Source organism: Rhinatrema bivittatum, chromosome 12, assembly GCF_901001135.1.
Source record: "Rhinatrema bivittatum chromosome 12, aRhiBiv1.1, whole genome shotgun sequence".
In the NCBI taxonomy this organism is placed as follows: Eukaryota; Metazoa; Chordata; class Amphibia; order Gymnophiona; family Rhinatrematidae; genus Rhinatrema; species Rhinatrema bivittatum.
In genome coordinates, this window is record NC_042626.1 from 17,176,713 (window position 1) to 17,189,090 (window position 12,378).

General features: G+C 50.8%; 1 protein-coding gene across 1 annotated transcript in view; it reads left to right on the top strand.

Annotated features, from left to right (window-relative positions):
• CELSR2 (cadherin EGF LAG seven-pass G-type receptor 2) overlaps positions 1 to 12,378 on the top strand; it is a 139,329-nt gene that overhangs the window by 64,870 nt on the left and 62,081 nt on the right. Inside the window, exons 3-4 of the mRNA XM_029574255.1 lie at positions 6,016 to 6,238; positions 11,967 to 12,082. Of these exons, the coding sequence (XP_029430115.1) occupies positions 6,016 to 6,238; positions 11,967 to 12,082 (339 nt within the window). The remainder of the gene's footprint in view (positions 1 to 6,015; positions 6,239 to 11,966; positions 12,083 to 12,378) is intronic.

A 12,378-nucleotide genomic window follows, 5' to 3' on the forward strand; every position in this document is an offset into this window, starting at 1 on the left:
TAGATGGTGTCACCTGCCGATAACACGACGCCTTCATTATATGTCCCTGTGAAATGCTCTGACCCAGCCCTCTCACACTCTTCTCTCCTCCCACAGAGGGTGCAGCCCTCTCACACCCTTCTCTCCTCCCTCTCCCACAGAGGGTGCAGGAGTCTGGCAGAGTTGAGATCGCATCTCCTGCCATCTCCATGCCAGTTTTCCAGCCTTCTAAGAATGGCTTTGACGCTTGTTTTCCCCTCTCATTTCAGGGGCATTTCTTGTTTCTGCACCGCACGGCCTGTTCTTTGCTCCAGTTCCCACCCGGTGTTTCCCTGCTCATCAGGCTGCTGGGCTGTGCCTGCTTTATTTATGAGAGACTGAAGTTGTTCAGAAGGGCAGAATTCAATTCAAACATGCATTTTTTAAATAAAATATGTGCCCTCCTCCTAGCCTTCCCCCCACACCTTTGATGGGCACGGTGTGTTTTTTTTTTTGGCAGGCGGGGGAGGGAATAGTATATGCCTGGGAACTTGCTGGATTTCGGTCGATTCTGGGTTTGAAGTGGTTCCCTGCTCTCTCCAGGTGACTGAAAGTGGAAAGGGCTGTAAAATATTGTGCAGTGCAGCTCAGGAGTGGGAGGAGTCGGTGCCATAGTGGGAGGGGTCAACGCTATGGGGGAAGGGTGGTTGCAGTGCGGGGAGTAGGGGAGGGCGGGGGTAGTGGTTGCAGGATGGGGAGGAAACAGCACTTTGTGTTTAAAATGATGCAAAAAGCCTGGTTGTGGTTGTATCGTCTTTCTTTTGTTGTAGTCACTTCTAGCTGAAATCGTTGTGCTGTTTCTGTTAATCTTATTTATTGATTTGTTGCAGTGTTTATATAGTGTATTGTTATTTGCGCTGTTATGTTTTTTATTGCTTGCATTTTTGTGGTATGTTTTATCAATTCTATTTCTTGTTTATTTCTGCCCTCCCCCGGAGCTTTTTACTGGAGGGGCGGTTTTACAAATAGAGTGGGAGGAGCCAGTGTCATGATTTAGGAGGAGGAGGTGTCAGTACCATGATTGGGGGTGCCCAAGAGAGGGTGTTTCAAAAAGACCAGCAAAAAACTGGTCGTGCAGTGCATTTGTTTTCCAGGCCTTTCCCCAGGTCCTACGAAATGTTTTGTGCTTGGTCTTCGGTTAGGTATCTCAGCCTGGAAAGACTCCTGCCTCGTTTGAACGGGAGTTTCCTGGTCAGGACTGGTGGGTCCCAGTGTGCTGGGAGAGGTCTCCCCCATGCTTGTGCACGTCACTGGCTGGCGGGCGAGCGGCTTCCGGGGAGCGGGCGGTGCCAGGTGCATGAGAAGGAAACGCAATACTCCCTGAGAAGGTCGATGACATGACATGCGGCTTTGTGCCAAAACTATTTCTTTTTTTCCTGCTGAGGTAATTTGAGGAACGGCGAGCAGGAGCCCCCCCCCGCCATCCCCAGTTTAAATAACTGGCAGGGGTGGATGGGCTGTTGCGTTATCGTGTGAACGAGGTATGCTGTGCTGTAAGGTAACCGCCAAGTTCATCTGAAATGAAAGAGCAGTACTAGCCCTAGGTAGAGTGATGCCGGTTTTTGTAGAAAGCAGATCTTGTCCGTGCTTTCTAAAGTACGTAAGGCAAATTGCATGTTTCCTCTGTTCACAATGAAAACTGTTTCTGTCAGGTCACCGTCTATGAAACTTTCTGAGACCCCAAGGGGAAGCCAGGCTAGCAGCAAGGGTACAAATCTGATTGCCCCATGTGACATCAGCAGTGACGTCCCACGCGGAGGAACCAATTGGATGACCTTTTCACTATGGTAATGGTGAACTCTGAGGAATAGAGGAAATTAAGATGAGCCATGCTGGGTCAGACCAAAGGTCCATCGAGCCCAATTTCCAGTCTCTGACAGCGGCCAATCCCTCAAAGTAGATTCAATTTTTTGCCACTCACTCTCTATGACAAGTGGTTCATCTCTCTTAGTCACCTGGTTAGTAATTATTTATTAACTTTTCCTCCTGGAACTTGTCCAAATCCGTTTTGAACCCAGCTATGCTACATGACTTCACCACATCCTCCAGCAATGAATTCCACAGCTGATTGTGCAGAGTGGAAAAATACTTTTATCCAATTTGTTTTCAGTTTGGTACCTGTTAGCATTGTTCCCTAGTCCTAGAGCTGAGGGTTTCAACTTACTGTCGACAATGACTCCTTTTTACTGGGTGATTACCCCTAAAACGGAACCCCTCATTGTGTATCTAAAATTAGGTTTGTTGTTCCCTATGTGCATCACTGTGCACTTATCCACATTAAATTTCATCATTCAGATGCCCAGTTCTCCAGTTTCACAAGGTCCTTCTGCAGTTCCTCACAGTCTGCCTGTGCTTTAACTACAAATGTGATCGCTTCACTCAGAGATCCTTAATGAGTAAATGGAAGCACACTGGACCCAGGGCACTCCACTATTCACCGTTCTCCACTGGGAAAGCTGACTATTAAATCCTGCTCTTTCCTGGCTTTTAACCAGTTACTAATCCGCATTGAGATAACCCCTCCTATCTCATGACTTTTTTTTTTTATATTTGCCGAGGACTCTCTCATGAGGGACTGTGTCAAGCTTCTTCTGGAAATCCAAATACACTATATAGTGACTGGCTCCCCTTTATCCACATGCTTGTTTACACTTTCAAATAAATTCTTATTTGTGATAAAGCTGATTCCAAAAACAAACAATAGACAGGTAACTCTGAAATGCGGCAGTTTGTATCTGCAGAAAGAGGTATCTTAGCCAAAATCCTGGGCTTGGTGGTCTGTTTGCTCCCTGGCGGGTGGGCTGCCTGCAGGGTCCTGGAGGGCACGAGGAAGCGGCCTGGGTTTTCAGGCGATCCCTAACCACTGTGCACGAGGCAGCTTGGCGTGCACTGCCGGTTCAGCTTGGTGTGGCTCTGCCTTGAACATGTTCATGATGGATAGCCGGAAAACCCAGGCCGGTTAGGTGTGCGTCGAGGAGAGGGGGCCTTGGCAGCCATTGATCTAAAGGGCTGAATTTCGGCAGGTGGGGGGGTCTCGGACCCGCCCTCCGGACATCATGAAAAACAGCGCGGTAGCTTGGGGAAGGCTGGTACCTACCAGAAGGAGACCCCCCCAGACTGTTTCAGAAGGGACCGTTTTTGTCCTCTGGGATACTGCAAGCAGCTGTATCAGGAACACTGGGGATGTGCGGGGATGGGGTCCCCTTTACCTGAGGCAGGGCAGGTGTTTTTCCTGGACCCTGCAGAATATCTCGCACTCTGCTCAGAGGGATGCGGTTGTGCTTTCAGGAATTGTTTTTTCTAATCCTTTAAACAGCTGCTCCGAAATGTCCCACGTTCTCATTCGGCGGAGATGTATTTTGCCAAGAAGGTTTACCGGCTGTACCGCACAGCGCTGCCATCCGATTGGTCCATCCGCGTGTCGTTACTTTCACGGCGACCGCTAACCCGGGTCAGTCATGCGGCACGCCCGCAACCCGCATGACTGACCCTGGGCGGGCGTCGACCGATGACCCGAGAGAAGAAAGGCCTCGGCTGCGGCTCGACCGGAGTCCCTGCCCTGCCCGCCGAGAGCCTCGCACTGCAGACGCGTGGCTTGGAAATTCCGCCGCGCGTTTCTCGCTTCCCTTTTCTGTTTTCTCCTGCCTTGCATGTTATAGAGGGGAGGGGAAGAGGATGCCCTTTATTTATTTAATAATTGGGTGTGGGGTGGGGAGAGGGGGGATCCTTAGTTTCCATGGCAATGAAAGCCCATTCCCGGGGGGGGGGGGGGGGTGTGCAGCACGGGGGCGGTGGAAGTGAAGAGGCAGGGAATGTAATGTTATTTCTGCGTGGCTCCCCTAGGGGACAGACCTTGTGCCGGAGAGGAGAGAATAGGCACAGGATTTGATTAGAAAATGAATCTTGACAGGTTAATGACATAAGGAGAGGGGGAGGGGGCAGCCTGTGTAGGAGCGTTTCAGGGCCTTTTTTTGGTCGCTTTGGCGTTCTACTCATTTTGGGGTTTTTTTTAACCAGCGTGCAAAAAAAAAAAAGCCCCAGAACATTCTTGTGTCGGTTTCCTTATGTCTTGAAGACTTGTCCCCTCTACTCCTTCTCCATGAGCGAAGCCAAGTAAATCCACCAACGTTCATAGGAAACGCATTTTGTCCTCTGTCTGGCCTCGCCTCATTTCATTATTCGGCTTGGGGGGGGGGGGGGGGGGTAGCCTGGACGTTGGGTCTCTGATTTATTTCCAAGGTCTTATGAACCTATCTCAGGGTCTCTCCGACCTCAGATCACCCCCAGATACTTTACCTCTGGAACTTACTTCTCTTCCTCCTTCTGGCCGTCTTCTCTCTGTCGCCTGCAGTGGTTCCACCTGTGTCTCCTGTCGACTTCATGGGGAGCCTTGCTGGAATATTCAGTTCCTCATCTACCTCCAAATCTGAGTGGTTAGATAAGGATTTAGACCTGCCATTTCTGCAACCGGAGCTGTGCTGGTAAATGGGCGGCACTGAATCTGGTACTGACCGTGTAAACCTAACTCCAGGAACATCTCTGGCATGGCCCCTTTTCTGCATGGTTAAACTTGTGTGGCCTGCGGCTTTATGCCTACAGAGTTAAACTGTTGCTGGGGGCGGAGGAGCTATGGGGGGTGACCTTAGATGAGTAGATTTACCCAACTGAAGCCCAGTTTTTGGCCAGGTAATTGTTTTGAAAATCAACCCTTGCCTTACCTGAAATGTCCCCACCTGGCCCCCCGTGCCAGGCACTCACACTGATGTGAAACGATCCTATGATTTACCACCGTGCGCTATTTCCAGGCTCCAGACCTTCGTGAATGGGGCCGGGACTTCTCGAGTTTCCAACGAGCGTTTACGCCTTCCCTGCAGAATTCTAGTGGTTCCTTCCTCCTGTGACTTGGAAAGCTATAAAACTTACAGTATGTGAGCATCCCTGCTCGATTCTCCCGTGCCCACCGCTCACTCAGGGCAATGCAATATCGGTGCGCACTAAACGGGGGCTCGTGATTGAGTGCCCACTCTCTTAATGTGCGCTGATCCGCCTCTCCGATGCCTGTTTTAATGTTTAAATTGGGCTGCCGCGGTAAAAAGGAGGCGCTAGGGGAAAGTTTGCATCCCTGGTGCCTTCTTGGCCTTGAGCGCCCAGGAGAGGTGGCTCTCACTTGGTTAGAAAGACGCATGCTCAGTTTTACAAGCCTGACCGCCAGCACACTTTATTTTTCGGTTCTCCTTTCTTCGCCACGATATTAAGTCAGAGGAGCTACAGAAAAGCAGTATTTTCTGTTTTTCTGTAAATTTTGGGGCTCCTGAAGAATTAACACCTCCTTTGGGGCAGGCGTTCATTTTTGAGAGTAAGAATGGGCACGTCGGGCGCACATTATTTTTTTTGCATCAGGGATTTAATAGCTATTAGCTTTGCGCTATTTTGGACGCACTAATCTCCTTAGTGCATGAGGGGCCTTGGACGCGCGTCCAAGACACGTGCCCAAGCGCCCTTAAAGCCACGCGCTTGGACGAGCGCACTATGTTGCATCAGCCTGACTGCGCGAGGTTAACTCCCTTACACTCAAACTTCAGTTGTGAGCTCTTTGGGCTTGGGACATTGTTGGCCGTGTGAGCTGCGAGGTGTTTTGTAAATATGGTTACCAGAGAATTCCACTTCATCGGGGCTAGACTGAGCCCGTCTTGGTTTTCCTCCCATTGTACTTCTTGTTTTCCACAAGAAAAACAAGAATTACAAGTCCTTGCCATGCACCAAGGCAAAACCAGGTCTGGCTCAGCTTAAATCTGATGCCCGGGGGGTCTCCTGATAAACTCTGCCCAGTCCTTCCACCAAAGAGCAAACTGTGGTCCACTAAGGATGTCCTTGAGTGTTTTAAAGGCTTTCAGCAAGGGCAGAGCCGCTGCGATGTCCCGAGCCTCGTCCTGTTAGGATGGGGTGCGGGTGAGCGCACTTCTTACTCTCCTCTCTCTCTCCTACCCTCTGTTGCAGGAGACCACTGCGAGCTGAACCTGCGCTCCGGCCGCTGCTCCCCGGGCGTGTGCAAGAATGGAGGCTCCTGCGTCAACCTGCTGGTGGGGGGCTTCAAGTGCGACTGCCCCTCGGGGGATTACGAGAAGCCGTTCTGCGAGATGACCACCCGCAGCTTCCCCGCTCAGTCCTTCATCACTTTCAAGGGGCTCCGGCAGCGCTTCCATTTCACCATCTCCCTCACGTGAGTACCCGGGGCGGGGGCCGCAAAACGGACAGGCTGAGCCGGTTCTGCTTGCACACCGCTCCCCCCCCCCCCCACCTCCAATGTAGCTCTGGAGTCCTGGAAAATGCAGTCCTGCCTTTGTCAGAAAAACCGAAAGACAAGAGGCAAAACCAGGATTGCATCAACCTGTCTCTGACAACAAAGAGAGCAGGTCAGGTGTGGTGAGCTTTCCCCAAATTCCTGTCCATGCTGGGCAAAGGTCCTGTTACCTGAAGCCTATTTCCATGGGGACATGCCACGTTCAACCTTATTCAGGATGTCCAGCCGCACCCAGGGCCCTGCCATCGGATGAGTTCCCGGAGGACAGGGAGGTGGCCGAGGGTGAGGGTCTGCTGAGCTTTGTAGGTTCTGGTCCAGGAAGGGGCTGTTCTGGGGCAGGAAACGCAGGCGGTGGGAGGTGGGGGCGGGCTCCAACATACTCTGCTTTTCCCTTCCCCTGGGTCACCGCTGGACGCTCTGTGCCCTACTGACCTTCTCTTAATCCATCCGACTGCAGGAGCTGCCAGGTGATGCAGATTCTGAAGGGGGACATTGAGTCAGTCCTGGGCTTTTATTTATTTATTTATTGTAATTTCCGTCCCAGTGCCTTCTGGTATGTGAAGTCCTGCTTCTTCCATTTTGACATCGGTGCTAAAAGTAGTAGAGTGCACCTGAAAGGGAGAGGTCAAAAAGCCGGGACTGACCCGATGACTCCCTCCAGAAACTGGAGCACTTGCAGCTCTGGTGATTTCTGAGGGCTGCCTGGAGAATTGATGGATTTATTCCTCAGGGCGTGGCACTTCACATGAAGTCAAACCCAGGCTGCTATAGAGGGGGAGCACTGGAGGTGCAGCGGATTCTCCCTCCCGCTCTTACTCTCTCCTCACTTTTTCCACTCCTCTCTGTGGGATCCCTTCTCCCCTCCTCTCCCTCTCTTCCCTTCCTGCCTCCTCTGTTGCCCTTCTCCTTCTCTTACTCTCATCACTTTTTCCTCTCTTCTCTCTGTGGGATCCCTTCTCTCCTCCTCTCCCTCTCTTACCTCCCTTCCTGCCTCCTCTGTTGCCCTTCTCTTACTCTCTCCTCACTTGTTTCCTCTCTTCTCTCTGTGGGATCCCTTCTCTCCTCCTCTCCCTCTCTTACCTCATTTCCTGCCTCCTCTGCTGTCCTTCTCCTTCTCTTACTCTCTCCTCACTTATTCCTCTCTTCTCTCTGTGGGATCCCTTCTTCCCTCCTGTCCCTCTCTTATCTCTCTTCCTACCTCCTCTGTTGCCCTTCTCCTTCTCTTACTCTCTCCTCACTTATTCCTCTCTTCTCCCTGTGGGATCCCTTTGCCCCTCCTCTCCCTCTCTTATCTCCCTTCCTGCCTCCTCTGCTGCCCTTCTCCTTCTCTCTGCTTTGCTGAATATCCTACCCTTGGGAGCTAGGGAGGACGGAGATCAGGAGCAGAGGGGATTCGCTACTTATAAATCTGTCACGGGGCTTTAATGAGACCATAAACTGGGAGAGGGAAGCTGGCGAGCAGTATCTGTCAGTGCTCATTACGCACTTTATACTTTATGAGGGGGATGTACAGGGCTAACTTAGTCTGGGGGTACTTTATATGTGTATGTCCACATAAAATTTCGCAGGTGACCCCAGCAGGCACGCCGACACGTGCGGACCAAGTTACACCTCCTCCTGAGTAGCTGTGGCTTTCCAAATGCAGATTTGCATGTGTGTGTGTGTGTGGGTCTCAGCACTGGAATAGCAGAATTCACCTCAGGGCAGGATTGAGATATATTGGCACAGTTGTGTATGTGTCTGAATCTCAGTACTGGAGTTACAGGTGCTGCCACAGGGCAGGAGTGAGGTGCATTGATAAAGGTGTCCAAGCACAGGAATAGCAGGGAATGTACTGGACGCTTGCCTGCACTGGATCACATTGTTACTTGTAGCATCTGCCTCATTTTCTGCTGGTCCAAAATTCACCCTGAAATTATAATAGATAAAAATAGCAAAAAAAAAACCAACCAAAAACAAAAATAGAGACCGATAAGTGTGAAATCTGGATGGGCGACTTCTGGAAATTATTTTGATGGACACTTGGAGAACAAATGGGGCAGTCCTTAGTCTCTTATTCACCTGCATCGGGTGGGGCAGAGGCTGAAATTTTTGGGAAGGACAAAGAAAAAAGTGTTTGGGTTTTTTTATCCTCAAATCAGAGATTGTTCTTTGAATAGATCATCAGTGGACCGTTAGTACTAAAAGCATAAAAAAAAGTGATTAACAAAATACTTAGCAGAATCCAGCTGACAAGATGATTAATAATCTCCAGATTTTAGTTTATTCCTCAGAAAAAATATTTGGAGTGGTGGTGGGCGCCAGCGGTTTGATAGCAATGTTTTATTTTTGCAGGACTGTCTGAAGATGATTTTATCCACATTCCCGTCTTAGTTTGTATGACAATAATGCTGCCTTAAGTTTAGGGTTTCATAGTTCGACTGTGTTTTAATCTTTGTTAGAGTATTTTATTGTTATGCATATCTTCTGTCAGTGACAATAATGTGTTTGTTTTCTTGCAAGCCGCCTAGGGCTATGCATAGCAGGTTAGAAATACATTTAATCCTTCCATAACCCTTACTGAGCTCCATCCTCCCGGGTAAGCCAGTGAGTCACAAGTGAAGCTGGTGTCCCTGTGCACCCGCCTCTTCCCTTAGCGTTTCCTTCTTAAGGAACCGGAAAGTCATTTCATGAGAGCTCAAAATGCTGCCGAGAAGGCCGAACCAGGGACCGTCCGGTGATGGCCAGCTCTAGCCATTGAGACTCGCAGATTGCTCCGCTTTCAGCATCCTCAAAGCAGGCGCAGGAACCCGCGTCCTGCTAAAGTCCGATTTGTTGCCCGCAAAGATATTGTGCGATTACATTTTGAACAATTCTATGGCCCCTGTGGTTTTCTCTTGCTCCTTAGTGCTGCCAACTCAATCACAACCACCTGGGGATTCTTCACCTATGCTTTATCCCCCTCCCAACTCGCTTAGCCCAGCTACTGCAGTAATAGTCCGGGGGCGGGGGGGGCATGCACCAGCTCGCTCTACGGTGCCCTGCAGTCATGGGTCCTAAATCTGGCCACTAGATGTCGCCATTGCACAATGATTGTGAATCCCGCCTCCCCCCCCCCCCCACCTCATACCTTCACAGCATCCTCAGGCCTGGTCGACCCGAGGAGAGGAAGACCAGAGCCGGGAGTAGAACCCAGGTCCCTCCACATGGTAGTGCAGCGCTTTTGAATGTTTCTTGATGCTGGGAGGTTAATTTTCGGCGGCCCACATAAGGCTACCTTCTGCGGGTGCAAAGCAGCCGCAGACTTTAGCCTCTATTTTCAAACTGGATTTTATGTGCAGATGCCCCGCTTGGTAAATTCCCAGGCTGCGCCACTGTGCAGTGTGGACAGGGCAGGCGTAACTTTCCGCGTGCACGTTTACGCCCGCACGTTCGAATATCCCCACCCTGACTCTGCCCACCGCGAGCGCAGGGAAGAGCCTGGGCGCCGTGGAGTTACACCCCCGCGTGATTGGATAAAGCCGATCTTACAGGCATAAACCTTTTTAGAAATTGCCCCCATATTGTACGTCGTCATTCCTCCTTTCTGAATAGCAGAAGAAACCTGGGTTGCTGTTACCACCATCAGGTGCCCCCAGCGTGTGAATACAGCACGGATAGTCGAAGAGAAGCCTCCGAGGGGGAGGCACAGGTACCCTGAGACCCTCAATGTATAATTAAGACCTTTTGCAATTAACTGTAAGTTCTGCGGGTGCAGCCGCAGGATCTGCAGGCCGGCTACGCGTTGGGAAAATTTGGGGTTAGACTTTGAAAATATTTGCTCTCCCCGCGTTAGCCATTTTGCTGCAGGTAAATTTACCAGCTCGGCGGAGAACAGTTTTTCCCCGGGCGGGAGGGCAAGGATTCATCTTTTTAAAACTTTTGCCTGCTCCTCGCCTCGGATGTGGTTTACAAGGAGAGGAGCAAGATATTGTTGCTGCCGTGTTAGCCCACCCCAATAGGTAGAAATATGGACCCGCAAGCGGCGAGACCTTTTTATTGCCGTAAAGCTTCTTCGCTGATCAGGCTCAAAGGCTCGTCACAGATGTATTGAGTTGGCGCAATGAAAAGGTCTCGCTTACAGCTTGTTCATTGACCCTTAAGCCTATAAGAGAGGGGGAGAGGTGGCTTTCAGAGCGGCAAAAATGTAGCCTCTAAGCTGCTCAATATTTTATTTTCCCCTGGAAGCGAAAAAGTTACTGGTAGAGCTGAAATGAGAAATATTGATTTATTTTCACGCTTGCACCTTCACACAGTCCCTCCACTGGAGGCCAGGAAGCCCTGACAGGATTGCCATCAATCAGTCCGGAGATGGAAAGGTCATCGGAGGGCCACCGAGAGCAGCCTGACTGCTTGATTGGTAGCCGCTTTCCCGGGATGGTAATGCGGGCTGAAGGTCGAGAATGCGGCCCATTGATTCGGCTTTAGCAGGTGCTGGCAGGGTAGGGGGGGTGGGCTGATCTGTGGTCATCAGGCTGCGGAGCAGTTTGTCATGCTGAAGGTGACCCCCCCCCCCCCCCCGTCGCGAGGACCCTTTCAGAATCCGAGGTCAAAGTGCTGCGCTCCATCATCTCTGTGATTCACGATGCCGAAGGCCACCCACCCCCGGGTCTAGAGGCCAAGCGCCACCTCCTCCTGTGATCCGAGTGGGAAATCTCACGTGGAATTAGTGAGCGCGCGCCGTCCGGGAGCCGCCAGTGCCGGACTTGGCTGGCTCGTGCATCTCTTGGGATGCAGATTGGTGTAGGTCAGGAGGGTGTGAGGAGCATCTGATTCTGTGGCTGTTTTGGGGGTTAAAGTGACTACGGAGTGGGGTGAGGGCAGTTTCTAAATATCATAGAAAGAGAGGGGCGATTACTTCATTTCTCACCGCCCAGTTTCAGGAAACCTCGGTGCACATCCTAGTGACAGATGAGCTCTGTAGAAGGGCCTAAGGGAAGGGAGGTGTTGGGAAGGTGGAAGGTGGAGGGAGGAGCGGGCATGGAACGATGAGGTCAGGAAGGTTGATCCTTGGCTCCAGGATGACAGCACATTAAGAACCCGAACCCTGTGAACTCGCCACACAAACCACATCCTGTACCTCCTGCTCTTCTGAGATGCGTCTGTGCCTACCCAGTGATTTGTCCGGATAGAGGGCCCTGGCTGATTTTGTATTTACACTGATAACTGTTTTGAGGGTTTTTTTTGTCTCCCTTGCACAGTTCTGAGGTCCATATTCAGAAGTCATTTAGACAGATAATGGGAAAGTTATCCATCTAAATGGCTTAGCTGCATATTTAAAAGGCTTATCTGGCTAAATTCTAGGCAGATAAGTCAAAGTCGAGGGCGGTCTGGGGAGGAGCAGAGTTAGCCGATTAAGTTAACTGCGATATCCGGAGTTAGCCGGTTAACTTAAGCAGCTAATTCTAGACGCGCCTAGGGCAGCTCTGAAGTTAGCCAGATACAACATTTACCCCTCTGTATGTATTTTTCTGTTGTAACCATCAATTCTCTCTTCTCACGCCTCCCTTTCCTTTGTCTGTGGCACTGAACTGAGGTCTGGGTCTGAATATTGATCCTTTTCTCTTTTTTTTTTGTCGTCGATTCCCTTTCCCGTCTTGCCGTCCCCACCCTCCGGTCTCTCTGACAGGTTTGCCACGGAGGAGAGGAACGGGCTCCTGTTGTACAATGGGCGCTTTAACGAGAAGCACGATTTCGTGGCCTTGGAGGTGATCGAGGAGCAGATCCAGCTCACGTTCTCCGCAGGTCAGTGGCTGTGTGCGCCACGGCAGAGAGGGAGAACGAAAGGCCCAATCGTTCCAGCGTCTCTTCTACAACCCATCAAGTGTCACTGGGGTTAAGCCTAGGCCTTCCTCATCTTGTGTGTCAGGCCCTCCTGGGTCCTGGAAGAGGGTCTCACTTGCAAGTTATTAAGGCGAGAGTTTTTATTTTCTGGTTAAGTATAAACCTCCCCCTGAAAGGCACTGGCCTGGAACCGGGCACTTGTGCTGGAAACTCTCCCTCGTTTTCCATAGGGAAAGTTAATGGGGGCTGCCGAACAT